Source organism: Anas platyrhynchos, chromosome 12 (genome assembly GCF_047663525.1).
Source record: "Anas platyrhynchos isolate ZD024472 breed Pekin duck chromosome 12, IASCAAS_PekinDuck_T2T, whole genome shotgun sequence".
Classification (NCBI taxonomy): domain Eukaryota; kingdom Metazoa; phylum Chordata; class Aves; order Anseriformes; family Anatidae; genus Anas; species Anas platyrhynchos.
Window position 1 is genome coordinate 322,550 of NC_092598.1, and position 13,186 is coordinate 335,735.

The 13,186-nt window shown below is 56.9% G+C and overlaps 2 protein-coding genes and 1 long non-coding RNA gene across 7 annotated transcripts; 2 read left to right on the forward strand and 1 right to left on the reverse strand.

The window, feature by feature from the left end:
• The first annotated feature begins 17 nt into the window (after positions 1-17).
• On the forward strand, positions 18-8,914 carry IST1 (IST1 factor associated with ESCRT-III). 4 transcript variants are annotated; one of them, XM_027466690.3, is made up of 10 exons: positions 18-274; positions 2,220-2,319; positions 2,958-3,138; positions 3,376-3,463; positions 3,785-3,868; positions 4,283-4,393; positions 4,757-4,963; positions 6,047-6,139; positions 7,294-7,342; positions 8,373-8,914. In XM_027466690.3, the coding sequence occupies exons 2-10, from the start codon at positions 2,232-2,234 to the stop codon at positions 8,570-8,572; spliced, it is 1,101 nt and encodes a 366-aa protein (XP_027322491.1). In that variant the 5' UTR covers positions 18-274; positions 2,220-2,231; the 3' UTR covers positions 8,573-8,914. The 4 variants fall into 4 exon arrangements, with proteins under 4 accessions (XP_027322491.1, XP_027322493.1, XP_027322494.1 ...); XM_027466692.3 differs by having other exon boundaries at positions 18-245; XM_027466693.3 differs by having other exon boundaries at positions 18-211.
• A 318-nt stretch (positions 8,915-9,232) lies between these two features.
• Positions 9,233-12,773, forward strand: DHODH (dihydroorotate dehydrogenase (quinone)). 2 transcript variants are annotated; one of them, XM_027466689.3, is made up of 9 exons: positions 9,235-9,321; positions 9,428-9,628; positions 9,776-9,975; positions 10,167-10,249; positions 10,773-10,960; positions 11,366-11,479; positions 11,817-11,970; positions 12,042-12,201; positions 12,310-12,773. In XM_027466689.3, the coding sequence occupies exons 1-9, from the start codon at positions 9,304-9,306 to the stop codon at positions 12,362-12,364; spliced, it is 1,173 nt and encodes a 390-aa protein (XP_027322490.1). In that variant the 5' UTR covers positions 9,235-9,303; the 3' UTR covers positions 12,365-12,773. The 2 variants fall into 2 exon arrangements, with proteins under 2 accessions (XP_071899963.1, XP_027322490.1); XM_072043862.1 differs by lacking the exon at positions 9,428-9,628 and having other exon boundaries at positions 9,233-9,321.
• Positions 10,257-12,907, reverse strand: LOC140003494 (uncharacterized). Its single transcript, XR_011812282.1, has 2 exons — positions 12,770-12,907; positions 10,257-10,795 (listed from the first exon to the last, which is right to left on the reverse strand). It is a non-coding gene; the product is annotated as an uncharacterized lncRNA (long non-coding RNA).
• Between the last annotated feature and the right edge of the window lie 279 nt (positions 12,908-13,186).

The following is a 13,186-nucleotide window of genomic DNA, read 5'->3' on the forward strand; positions in this document are numbered from 1 at the left end:
CCGCCCCGCGAGGGTGTCCCTCCGCCCCGCGATGTAGTCCCTCGGCGTAGCGATTTCCTCCTGTGCCGCCGCCGCTTCTCGCTCCGGGTTCCGCCGCAGCAGTGCGGAGGGCGGCTCGCGCGGCCTCTCCGTAGCCGCCGCGCCCGCTCGGTCGTGCCCGGGCTACGAGGCCGGCTGCGGGGAGTGCCGGCCCCGCGGATCGCTCCGCGAGGTGAGGGGGGCGCTGCGGCCGGCCGCCATTTTGGGTACGTGCGGGCTGCGCGGCGGCACGGCGGTGAGCGGCGGGCGGCGGGAGGGGGACCCGGTGGGGCGGGGGGGGGGCTGGGTGATGGGCCCGGGACCTGCACTGCTGTGAGGCGTCCCCGCGGCGGGGCCTGGCGGCGGGGCGGGGCGGGGCGGAGGGGGGGTCTCTCCTCTCTCCTGGTCTCTGCCGCCGCGAGCGGGGCCGGTGCCGTTCGGCAGGGCCATCGGGCAGCCGCGCCGAGCCCCGCTGGCCGAGCAGCGCCCCGAGAAACGCCCCGGCGGCGCCCCGGGCTGCCCGAGGGAAGGCTGGGCCGGGCGGAGGCAGGGCAGAGCGCTGCCTGCCCGCAGGCCGGGGCGATGCGGGCTGGAGCAGCCCTTCAGCAGCCCGGCGGTAGCGGGAAGGGTTTTGGAACAGGCGCGTACTCGTACAGAGACGGGGCGGCTTGTGCCGAGGCTGCTGCTTGGAGCTCCGGAGTTACTGCGGGGCTGGAGGTTCAGGTTACGGAAGGGCAAAACTTTCCATGGCATCAGACAAACTCACGCCTTTTTCTGTATCGGAGTTCTTTGGGCTTCGTTGGTTCCGTGTATCGCTGATAATCGTACTGGTGTGCGAAGAGATCAGCTAAATAGACTCGGTGCACGCTAGGAAGCAGTGAACTGTATACAAGCAACTTGTGACGTACAAAAACATTATCGCTATCCAGAAGTCTGCTCTGTCGTGCCCCTCGGGTACAAGCCAAGGTCTTTCAATGCGATAGCCCTTAAGGAAGATTTTTCTGACAAACATTTCTTGTCGTAACAAAGTGCTGTAGTAAAGTGTCTTCTGAGTTAGTTTTCTGTACGACTGATTAGTTCAGCTGGCTCACGAGAGACTGGAGAAATGCCAGAGTAAGGGTTGGGAAAGCAGGAGGAGTGTGGGGAGAACACAGGGCTTCCTCCTGATGGTAGGACTGTCAGCTTGGTTCCCAGCCTTAGTTTACACAGTTCTCAGGCTAATTGCATGCTGTTCTATGGCTTGCACGTTAATATGACAGAGATGGGTGATTGCAGTTGACCTCTGTGCTTCTTTAAAAATGCTGTTTCCTTGTTGGAGGGAGGGATAGGATCTGACCGTGTGATAGTTGTGCTGGCATCTCCAGCCATTGGTTTACTTGTCTCACTTTTCAAAGTAAATGAGTGAAAGCATGTCTTCTGCTATTTATGCTGTATAATACTTACTGCTACTGATGATGTGAGATATATATATATTAATTTGCATTTCAAAGAAATCTAGGGTAGGGAACCTCAAAATACTGTGTAGCTCGCCTTACTGAGTTGAACTCACATTTTTCTTCCCAGACTATTGCTGTTGGGTGTTTATCTAACATAGAATCACAGTTCTTAAATTTTTACCGTATGCTGGTATTCACATTGGTGGCTAGCATTAGCTATCCAAATTGAATATACTCAGGCTTTCAAAGTTAACGTTTTAGGGTACGTTTTCTAGCCCTGTACCTTTTTATGGAGTAGGCACTTTTTTTTTTATCATCTCCCATCTCTTTCTGGGGTTGAGATGCAGTCTGTCAGAAGGGGAATATTCAGGAAGTTTCTGTTTGCTGTTGGCCTTGGTTTGGTGCAATGTTGTAAGGTGGGAAAGGGAACGGTGGTGCTGTAGGCCCAGTCATTTGTAAATAAGCAGATTCAGGAATAGCAGGTAGCTGTTCATTTGGACACGTAGGATAGAATAGTTAAGTGCAATGATGGTGGAGTCCAACTCCCTGACCACTTCAGGGCTAACCAAAAGTTAAAGCATATTATTGACGGCGTTGTCCAAATGCCTCTTGAACGCTGACAAGCACAGAGCATCAGTCGCCCTTCTAGAAACCAGCATTTGCCTTCATTGAATTTAATATTTTTCTGAGTAAAGCAGTAACCAGTGTTCTTCTGGTGTGACCATCGGTTGCTGGTGGTGATGACCTTCTCGTCTTCTCGCACAGAACCTGTTCATCATGTTGGGCTCTGGATTCAAAGCTGAACGCTTGCGAGTTAACCTACGCCTTGTCATCAATCGCCTCAAACTGCTGGAGAAGAAGAAGAGTGAGTATTTGAGGGGGTAGGTGTGACCCAGGATGCTTTTGGGGCTCAGGAGACTCGAGAAGATGATTTTTCTGGGGTCGGGGGAATTTCACGGGCCAAGGATGGAGTAGCCTTCTGCTCTTCCTTGCTGGATCCAGGCCTTGTGTTCTGCCCTGGTGCGTAGGTCCCCACAGGAACAGGTGGCAGGTGTCAGAGTGCAGCTGACAAGGTGTGCGGGGTCACAGCTGTGGGCTGTGTGTGAGGGATGGTCCACTTTGCCCAGAGGACCATCTCCTGGCCCTTCTGTGCCTCTAGCACAGTGAGGAATTTCCTGTGCGTGTCTCTCCCCACCTGGGCTGCTCTGCCCTGATCAGACGTAGCTAAGAGATTTACCCCATGGTCTTGATCGACTCTGCAAGGTAATTGAAGGTGTAGAAGTGTCTCTAACAGCCAAAAGCCCACTGCCCTTTCTCCTGTGAGTTGGTATGCGTGGACTGAGACACAAAGGCTCCATTAAGCCGTGGCTGCGTGTCTTGCACTGCAGAGGCTCAATGGAGAGAGAGAAGCTGGTGATGGATATGTGTGGTGGGGGCTGCGGGGGGATTTGGAGGCAGCAACCTCTGGCAGCACAGTGACTGGCTTTGGGATATGTGTTGTAGCTGAGCTGGCCCAGAAGGCAAGGAAGGAGATTGCAGATTATCTGGCAGCTGGAAAAGATGAGCGTGCCAGGATTCGTGTGGAACATATCATCCGTGAAGATTACCTCGTGGAGGCCATGGAGATCCTGGAGCTGTACTGCGATCTGCTGCTAGCCCGCTTTGGCTTGATTCAGTCCATGAAGTAAGCTCTGGACTAGAGGGTGTGCTGTGGGAGAGGGTCCAGGCCCCTTGGGCTCAGGGCGGGGAACTGCTGGGGGCACACCTGGGATACAGAAGGGCACCCGTGTTTGTCCCGGTGTCCTAGGGCCTCCAGAGGCCTTTTCTTCCCCAGATGGGGAAGTCTCTGGAGCTTGGAATGGAGGTCGGGGACTTTAAGGCTGAGCAGCTTGAGGGCTGCAAAGACTTCTGTTGTCCCTAGGGAGCTGGACTCTGGCCTGGCAGAAGCGGTCTCTACACTGATTTGGGCTGCACCACGGCTCCAGTCAGAAGTGGCTGAGTTAAAGATTGTGAGTAGGGTTGTTTGAGAGGTGTTAGCAGGGTGGGGGTGACACTGTGAGAAACTGATGGAAGCTTTTGCCCGGGACTCTGCCTTTAAGGCAAAGGACATAACCTTACCAGCTCTGCAGGTGGAGACCCCGCCCAGGTTTCATTTTTACAAGGAACCGTGGAGCCTCAGGGACAGTTGAGGCTGATGAGCTGGGCTCTCTTGGTGCCAGAAATGAGAGCAAATAGAGGCAGGGAGGGCTGTGGGGCTGCAGGAAACGTGGAACGTGTGGCTGGGGGAAAGCAAGGCTGTGCATGTTCCCAGAGTTCCTCTCCTGCTGCAGGTTGCTGACCAGCTGTGTGCCAAATACAGCAAGGAGTACGGGAAGCTGTGCCGGACAAACCAGATTGGAACAGTTAATGACAGGGTAATGAACTGGTAGAACAGCTACAGCCAGCTTCAGCTGGCAGAACAGATCTGTCTGCTGTGGCTTTCTGCCACTTATTCCTGTGGCCAGTGGCCGATGCCTGCGGCTTGCTGCAGGGTGGGGTGGGACGGCTGCGCTGCTGGGGCTTGCCGGCCTTGAAGCACAGGAGCGTGGTGCTGAGGTGCCTGGCAGGTAGGGTCTGCCTGTGCTGCCTGTGGACGGAGAGGCTCAGAGCATGGGGAGCCCTGTCCCGTGGCTGCCAGCACGCTCCCCTGTGGCAGTGCTGTGCTGGGAGGAAAGGGCTCCTCAGCGCTGCGCTGTGCTCCCCACGGCAGGTGGCCCTGGCTGGGACAGAGCCTGGCTGTGTTGTGCTGCCCCGTTCCTCGTGAGCATCTCTGCTCCCTTGTGTTCCAGCTGATGCACAAGCTGAGTGTGGAGGCACCACCCAAGATTCTGGTGGAGAGATACCTCATTGAGATTGCCAAGAACTACAATGTGCCCTACGAGCCTGACTCGGTGGTGATGGTGAGTGAGGCACTGCAGGTCTGTAGCTCCCTTCTGTGTTATTGTGACGGAATTTTCCCATTAGTACTTGGGTGGGTGTTCAGAGCACCAGTCTGAAGTGTTGCACCAAACTTGGTGGTAGCTGTGCTTTGATGCTTTCTGTACAGTCCTAGCGTACTAGCATAGCAGGATCCCTGCTACTTCCCATACTGTGGCATATGGCTGTTGTCATGCTGCAGTCTGGTCTCTCTTCTGACTTCCATTAATGCAGTTGCTGTCCATTCTGTCCTTCTGGCTTTGTCCCATCTTGTCCAGAGACAAAACCTGCATCTAACGCTGTTCAGAGGGTTGTGATCAGAAAAGAGATTCTTCTTCCCTCCCCAGGCTGAAGCCCCTACAGGCGTGGAGGCAGATCTGATTGACGTGGGATTCACTGATGATGTGAAGAAGGGCGGCCATGGAGGGGGAGGAGGTGGTGGATTTACTGCCCCACTGGTTGGTCTTGATGGATTAGTGCCTGTGCCAGTGCCGATGCCTATGCCCATGCCGTCACCAAATCCACCCTTCTCCTATCCACCTCCAAAGGGACCGGTAAGTGGCTTTGGTTTGAGCTTGCCTTTCTTCTGTGGAGGACTGGTTGTGATGCTTAGCCCTGTCCCTGCCGATTGGGAAGTATCTGTACCTGCCAACGTGATGTGTCAGAAGGCCATCTTGTAACTGTGAAACTGCCTGAAGTGGAAATTGTTGGCAGCACAGCTGAAGCTTCTTGTTGCTTCTTGACTGTGGAGATTCCTCCCACTGTTCTCCAGCCAGCCCTCTGCATTCAGGGACCAGAGGAGTCCAGACCTAACTCCTGAGGCAGTCTTCTGACTGTCAGGCTTTTGTCCTGGGGTTGGAGCAGCACTTTGAACTTGGTAGGCTGGTAGCGTGCCAAGGTTCAGTCAAGGAAATCAAGTGAGTTTTATGGGATGGGAACAGCAAAGGAAAATGCAGAAGTGCCTTGCTTTTAGACCCAAGTTGGGAGGGGACTAGGCCAGCAGCTCTGAGATGATTTGCTGTGGGAATGGAAGGCAGAAGCCGTAAAGAGCACCTTTCTTGGCTGTTAACAGGATATCTGGGGAGTGGCAAAACAGCGGGTTGGCTTGGTATCTTAATAAAGACCCGACAATGTGGTGTTTTTCATGGAAAATCTGGGCCAACTGCTGTCAGCAGGCTGAAGACCCAGGCATAAATAATCTGGGGACTTGCTCTAAGTCTAGACCTTTGAGGCACTGTTGCTTTACAAGTACGGGTAATACATACAAAGCCTTCGGTGAGCCATAGAGAGTTCCTTCCCATTCTGTGGTGTTGCACTCAGGAGAGATGGCTCAAGAATGCTTAAGGCAGAGTGTTCCACATTTTTATTACCTGGTATTTATAATACTGCATGGGATGAAGTGTTTACTCGTGATGGTTCTTTAGAATAACTTGTAGTGCTGTTCAGTGGCTGCAGGTGACTGTGTCTGATTAAAACTTGAGAATCTGTTCCTAGTGAGCATAATCTATATCAAGTTGGATACTTACCTTAAACTACCACTTTCTCTGACTCCCGTAGCAGCTGTAGATGTATTGTGTCCCATGGTGGCTCTCAGGTGACTTGGCTGGCGTGTGACTGTTCAATTTCTCTCTGTACAGGACAACTTCAGTGGCCTGCCGGTGGGGACCTACCAGCCTTTTACTAACATTCATCCGCCGCCAATTCCAGCAAACCCACCAACATACGAATCTGTAAGTGCCTGAGCTGAATCACCCACCGCTGTGGGTAGCAGAGGGAAACTTGAGAGGAGGGCAGTGGAAGCCATTCATTAAGCACGTTGCTGTCGACCTTTGGAGCTTTTGGGGTGGTGCTCGGCATTGCTTTGGGTGTGGTGAATGTGGGTGTGTGATGAGAAAGAGTCTTGTGAGAAGTTCCTCATTCCTCTGTGTATTTTAACTGCAGAGGAAAGCCAAGGTTTATTTTTACCGTGTTGTTAAAACGATGATAAACAGTTGATGAGCAGAGACCCCGGATCCTGTTTTTGTAATGTGACAGGTTTATCGCTTTCAGGCTGTCTCAATATGGCATTTGAACTAATACGTAGGTAGTCTGGATGAAAATTTTGGCTGACCCAGCTGAAGAACATTTAAGCACTCTTCCTTTCCCAGACTTTTCTAAGTCATCGGGGAAAAGAAAGGGGAGTCTGGAGTTTGCTTTCCATGCTTGGTTTTGTTGCAGTTCATGATCACATCTCTCTTTTTTTTTTTTTTTTGGTGACGTGTTTGTCTCTGCGATGCCATGAATAGCAACAAGTATAGCCCAACAGTTGTGCGTACCTTTGAGTCCAGGAGATGCAGGCACAGGTACAGCAGCTGTCAGCTAGGTGCAGATAGATGGCACTGACTGCAGCCCAGCAGGAAGGAGGAGTTCTTCCAGCAAAACTGACCATGCTGTGGGCCTTTGGCCCAGCGGGTTCAAGACTTCTGAAGAGATCATTTCTTACGTTGCTGCTGATCACAAGGGCTTATCTATTGCTTGTGAAAGGAAGCAGTTGCTGTGCTTACGTGGATGAAGAGGGCAGTCTTCTCCCGCTTTTGTCCTTGATAAATACTTTTAGACCTGCTAGTAGATGTGCTGCTTATCTGGTACCAAGTTATGGCCAATGAAGCTGCTTTGATTGACAAGGAGGGACAGGGAAATGGAAGCAGTGCCTCCTTTTCTTGGGAAGAGATTCAGGTTCTTTGGAGTGTGCTGGAAGCAAGGGTTTATCTGTCTTCTTGGGGAGGTGTGGCATGTGCATTGCTGTGCATGAGTGTGGCTGCTTTTGCACTTGAGTTGTGCCTGTACAGCTGGGGGATTCTGTGCCTGCTAGGAAAGAGTGATAGTAACTGAGAGCCTGTTTCAGATTGATGAGCCTAATGCTGACAAGGATGCTTCTTCTGCGCCGGTGGCTGGTGAGTATGCCAAGAGGCATGGGGTGGTTTGGGGCTGTGGGTAAGGCTGGGATATCCTAGCGTCCCTGGGAGTGAACTTTCATTATAGGGAATAATGTGTGGAACTGAACTCAAATCCTGCTTTCAAAATGTGTTGGGAGAAGCCTATGGCAGAAGTGGAGAGTATTCCCAAACACATTGGATCTGGGAAACTTAACAACTAGAGTTTGACTTTGGCATCAGTACTAGGTCTTCAGCTTATCTCATCAGTTTGCAGAATAAAATGAGCAAGCAACGGATTAAAATGATAATATACTTTATATAACAGTTTTTGCAGGAACAGAAATTAAGAAGTAAGCACTGAGAGGTAGATACGCTTGTGTTAGTGTCAGCATTGAGGCCGCATGCAGTGCAGCAGGGCTAGCAGGAGGAGTTGGTATCTGTCCCTCTGCCTACATGCTTCCGAGATGCTTCATGTATCGTAATTGGGTCACAATTTCTTCAGCTTTGTACAGTGTGCTTCTGCTCTGTATGCTTTGAAAGCACTTATAATCTGTAGCAGATAAGGGCAGAGTAGATTTTAAAGTAAGTAAACCCTTGCCAGCTCCAGCAAGGATTTCTGACAATCTCATGGGGTACTTCGGAAGGTGGTGGTGGTGTATGGTGGAGGTAGGCCTGCCGTTGCACTGGGATTGGTACACTTCAGTTTGACATTTGGGTGATAGGAGCACATGATACCTACGTGTCCCTTTAGGGGGTGTTGGAATGGAGAAAACTGGGACTTGAATCCCCATGGTGCAGCCCATCTTCTACAGTCGAGTACATCTGTAGGGTGGGGTCACCAGTCCAGGTCTGTCACGGCTGCAGCTCCTTGCAGCCTTATAAACCTTTTCCCCACTGAGCCTAAGTGCAGTTAGAGCTGTGTGACCACTGGTCATTGGTGCTGCCTTTTTGATTGCAGGATCTTCTTGCATGTGTTTCTGTGTCTCTTTTTGGCCTAACGAGTGTGATAATGAGTGAGGTGAAATGATACTCCTTTTATTCTAAATAGGGCCTGGACCCAAGTCAGAACCTTCTCCAAAACCAAGAGCTGGACCTCCTAATACCATTGATAACTTTGTGTTGCCTGAGTTACCTTCCGTGCCGGACACACTGCCAACAGCATCTGCTGGCACCAATTCTTCTGCCTCTGAAGACATTGACTTTGATGATCTTTCTCGGAGATTTGAGGAGCTAAAGAAGAAAACCTAAGACTGAGTGGGCTCTAACTCCTGTGAGAAGGGCAGGAGCTGTGATTAACTTCTCTCTAAAACACTCCCCCCTGAAATCGGTTTCCTATATTAACCTCAAACGAACACTCCTCTTTTTGAGCTCTCTTCCTGCTGTACTTAAACCAAATGCTGCAGCTTTCTCAATCGTTGCTCCAGGAGTTGAACTGCGGGGAGCCTTGTGAGACTGAAGCAGGGAACAGTTTGCACCAGTCCGGGTAGCTATAGAGGAAACCCGTGTTGGACGTTGTGGCTGCCGTTCCTGGCTGGCCGCAGCAGCTGTGCTGCCTTCCCCAGAGAGGGGTGATGAAGGTTGAAATTATAATCGGGCGTCCTGTGTGTGTGTGTGTGGGCTCAAGGGCAGCGTCAGCCACCAGGTGCCCTGCGCCGCCTTATGGTGCGTGTGGACAGGGGGATTGTCTTCTTTTTTTTTTTTTTAAGTCCCTTGGGTAAGATTTAAGTACTGGGGGCCGAGGCAGGCAGCAGCCTTGCGAGGAGCGCTGCCCTTACCCTGCAGCACCTGTGCCCGGGGGGCTGTGGCGGGGCCCGGGGGGGCCGCTCCCAGCTGGCGGCGGGGCGGGGGCGGGGTTGCAGGTGGAGGGGGCGGGACCTTCTCTTGGGCTCCCGCGTCTCTATTGGCTGGGCCGCCTCGGCCTCCGCCAATCCCTGGGCCGGGCTCCCGGAAGTGCCGCTGCACACCTTGGGCCGGGCAAGATGGCGGCGCCGCTGCGCGTGAGCGGCCGGGGCCGGGCGGGGGGCGGCGGGAGGGGAGCGGGGCGGGGGGCCCGGGGTCGGTGCCGGTCCCGGTGCCCGCCCCGGTGCTGACGGCCTCACGCAGCGGCGCCTGCGGGCGCTGGCGGCGGCGCTGGGCGGCTGCGGGCTGCTGCTGGGCTCGGCGCTGGCGGCGGGCGACGAGCGGCTGCAGGCGGCGGCGCTGCCCGCGCTGCGCTGCCTCCCCCCGGAGACCGCGCACGGCCTGGCCCTGAGGGCCGCCGCCTGCGGGCTGCTGCCGGCCGCACGCCCCGACGGCCCCGCGCTGGTACGGCTCTGCGGATGGGGGGAGGGGGGAGCTCCGGGGGGGGGGGGCGGGGGCCCGGGTACCCGCGGGGGGGCTCCCGGTGCGGGGGAGGGGCCGGGGGCGAGGCCCCGGGCCGGGCCGGTGTCCGCAGGCGGCGCTGCCCCGCAGGAGGTGCGCGTCCTCGGGCGGCGGTTCCGCAACCCGCTGGGCCTGGCGGCTGGCTTCGACAAGCACGGCGAGGCTGTGGACGGGCTGTACAAGGTGGGCTTCGGCTTCGTGGAGGTGGGCACCGTCACGCCCGAGCCCCAGGAGGGGAACCCCAAGCCCAGAGTTTTCCGGCTGCTGGAGGACGAGGCGGTCATTAACAGGTGGGGGCACACAAGGTGTCCGGCCGGGTGCTGGCGGTGTGGGGAGGCGTTCGGGTGGCCCCAGCACCATCCTCTGCTTTGTGGTTGCAGCTGCGCTGGGTGCGCTGAGCGGAGCTGTGGAGCCCTCCTCACAATTCTGTGTCCCGTGTGGTGCACCAGCCTGGTCCTGAACCTTGCCTTTTCTGTTCCAGGTATGGATTCAACAGTCACGGCCACGCTGCAGTGGAACGCAGGCTGCGGGCCCGCCAGGAGACACAGCGCAAGCTCACTGGTGGTGAGACAAACTTGTAAACCTTTGCTCTGGGGGTTGGCAGCGTGGATTTGGGGGTCTTCCAGCTAGCTGCAGGTCAGGGAAGGCGTACAATGCCAGTGCCTTGGAACAGCATCCAGGAGCTGGCCAAGGCAACGTGTACGTGGACAGTAAGAGCTCTCAAGGCTGTGACCAAGCACCTTTCTCCTGCCAGTTCCTTTGCAGTAGAGGCTCTGCTTGCTGCTTGGGGATGAATGCATCGGCTGAGACTAGCCAAAGTCAACAGGGCCCCATCTGGGTCGTTTCCATAGGCAGCCTGTACTGGGTGGCCCAGCTGGAGGCTGCAGTGCTGGGAGGTGCTGGCCATGCCAGCCACAGTGATGCTCCTGGGGCTGCAGGACAGTCTCAGGTCCCAGCTCCATCAAACTCTTGGATTGTTTATCCCCACATTGCTTTTAGCTAGTATGGGACCTCCCTTGTCGGGTCCTCTGGCCCCTCGGATGGTGGTTGGTCCTGCTGCACTGGCTCAGACGTGTCTGTGTTCTAGCGGGGATGCCTCTTGGAGTCAACCTGGGCAAGAACAAGAGCTCTACAGATGCTGCAGCTGACTACGTGGCTGGGGTCCGAGTGCTGGGACCCTTGGCGGACTACCTGGTTGTGAATGTGTCCAGCCCAAACACCCCAGGGCTGCGGGACTTGCAGGGCAAGGCTGAGCTGCGGGACCTGCTGACCAAGGTGGGTGACCCCACGCGGGGAGGAGTGTGGCTCCCTGGGGCAGTGGGCAGAGCCACCAAGATGTCCCCTGCTCGGCCGTTGATCCCATGGGCTGGCGCTGAGTGCCCCAGGGCACTGTACTCCAGCAAAGGGCAAGTGAACAGCGAGACACTGCCCTCTGCTCTGCTCTGCTCCTGCAAGGAGCATCCCATGACATCAGGAGTTACCGCAGTCCTGCCTTTGCCCCACAACTCGTGCGCATTGTGTGCCCCAGGCCGTGTTGCTGGGTGCCTGTCCCATCGGTGGTGCAGTGTGGGGACAACAGGGTCTGTCCCTGTGGCTGCGGGTGCACACGGTCCCCCTGGCCCGGAGCAGGAGGTGCGTGTTCCCGACACACTGCCGCGTGTCCCTGTGTGTACCCCGTAGGTGCTGGCAGAGAGGGACACGCTGCCCTGCAAGCACAAGCCAGCTGTGCTGGTGAAGATTGCCCCAGACCTGACTCTGCAGGACAAGCAGGACATAGCCAGCGTCGTGTGCGAGGTGAGGGGACGGGGGCGGCACAATGGCAGTGGGAAGGGGAGGCTGCTGAGGAGCTGGGCTTGTGCACCCCCTGCCTGGCCTCAGCGTGGGGCAGGATGCTGGTGATCCTGACGAGCGACCTCTGAAGGGACAGGCAGACGAGCAGTTCTGGCTGGCTGCAGTCAGTGTTCCGAGTAGCTGCGTGCATCCCAGCAGACCCCAGGCACTGTGCAGTCAGTGGTGGCTGCTTTGTCTCTGGGCACAGTGCTGGGGGGAGTCCTGGCTGGCCTGGCAGCTCGCGGATGAGGCTCAGGGGCTGCTCGCAGCAGCTGGGTCCTCACGCAGCTGTGTCCCTCAGCTAGGTGTGGATGGCCTGATTGTCACCAACACTACCGTCAGTCGGCCCCAGGGCCTCCAGAGCATGCAGCGCCTGGAGCCTGGGGGCCTCAGTGGGAAGCCCCTGCGGGAGCTCTCCACGCAGACAGTGAGGGAGATGTACGCCCTCACCCAAGGTAGGGGCAGGGCGGGACTGGGGGCGTGTGCTGGCCTTGCCCCGCTGACCTGCCCCCCTGCCTGCCTGCAGGCCAGGTGCCCATCATCGGCGTGGGTGGGGTGAGCAGCGGCCGTGACGCCCTGGAGAAGATCCGTGCCGGAGCCTCGCTCGTGCAGCTGTACACGGCACTCGTGTACCAAGGGCCGCTGGTGGTGGGGGCGGTGAAGCGTGAGCTGGAGGAGCTGCTGAGGTGAGGGAGGGGCCGGCCGCCTCCCCGGGGCCTTGGAGGCTCTGGGCAGCTGCCTGCTGGTGCCGCGGGGCTGTGCCAGCCAGGCCATCACGCGCTGTTTCTGATCAGGGAGCAGGGCTTCAAGAGTGTCATGGAGGCAGTTGGAGCGGATCACCGGCGCTGACGCATCGCAGGACCGAGGTCTGGCCAGGAGGAAGCATGGCAAAGCAGGGACGGCCGTGATGCTTCTAGCGTGGGCAGGCTGGGACCAAGACAAGGCCCTGCTCTGGGCCCTGGGGAAGGGTTAGTGCTATGTGGAGCTGGGGCTGCACCGGTGGGAAGCAGGGGAAGGGACCTCCACGCTGCCGCAGCTGCTCAGGGCTTTCCTGTGGGCTGGTTCCCCAGCTGTGGGGTGATGGGTGTCCCTTTGCCAGGGACCCTGCAGCCAGCTCGTGCTGCTGGCTCTGCGTCCTCCCGCAGTGCAGTCCCCAGAGCAGGGTCCATCCTCCCTGCCCCGCTCCGCACACCGTGCTGTTACCAGCCCGTGCTCCCCAGGTCCTGCCTGAGTGTCAATAAACGTTTGGCTCACCTGGTCCCGTGTCCTGCTCTGGGGATGCCCTTTGGGCTGGTCAGACTCAGCTGAGAGGGATCCTCGCTCTGTGCTGGTGCTGGAAGCCGTCCCACGCAGCCCTGTGCCTGAGCTGTGCCCTCAGGAGGCAGGAGCCGTTTCCTCCTGTTGTTGCAGGAGCGTGGAGACAGCCCCAGTTGCGCCCTGTTAGGGAAGAGCCCAGCTCATCGCTCTGCTGCAGGCTGGGGGTTGTTCGCTCTGGGGCCTCCTGGCAGCGGCTGCTGCTTGACCCCGGGCTGCCGGCAGCCGCCTCTGCCCTTCCTGAGCGAGGCCCGTGCCCCGCGGTTTCCGGGGGGGCGCTTTTTCGGGTGGCGCCGCTGCCGTGCCCCCGCCCGCTCTCTTCCGGCCGCGCCCTCCGCGAGCGCGTGACGTCACCCG

Excerpts from the sequence above, each read along its gene's own strand:
- DHODH (XM_027466689.3), top strand. Across the intron at positions 11,480-11,816 it reads TAGCCAGCGTCGTGTGCGAG|CTAGGTGTGGATGGCCTGAT; the intron begins GTGAGGGGACGG and ends TGTGTCCCTCAG. Across the intron at positions 11,971-12,041 it reads GATGTACGCCCTCACCCAAG|GCCAGGTGCCCATCATCGGC; the intron begins GTAGGGGCAGGG and ends GCCTGCCTGCAG.
- IST1 (XM_027466690.3), top strand. The coding sequence starts at position 2,232 with ATGTTGGGCTCTGGATTCAAAGCTGAACGCTTGCGAGTTAACCTACGC. Across the intron at positions 4,394-4,756 it reads AGCCTGACTCGGTGGTGATG|GCTGAAGCCCCTACAGGCGT; the intron begins GTGAGTGAGGCA and ends TTCCCTCCCCAG. Across the intron at positions 4,964-6,046 it reads ATCCACCTCCAAAGGGACCG|GACAACTTCAGTGGCCTGCC; the intron begins GTAAGTGGCTTT and ends CTCTCTGTACAG.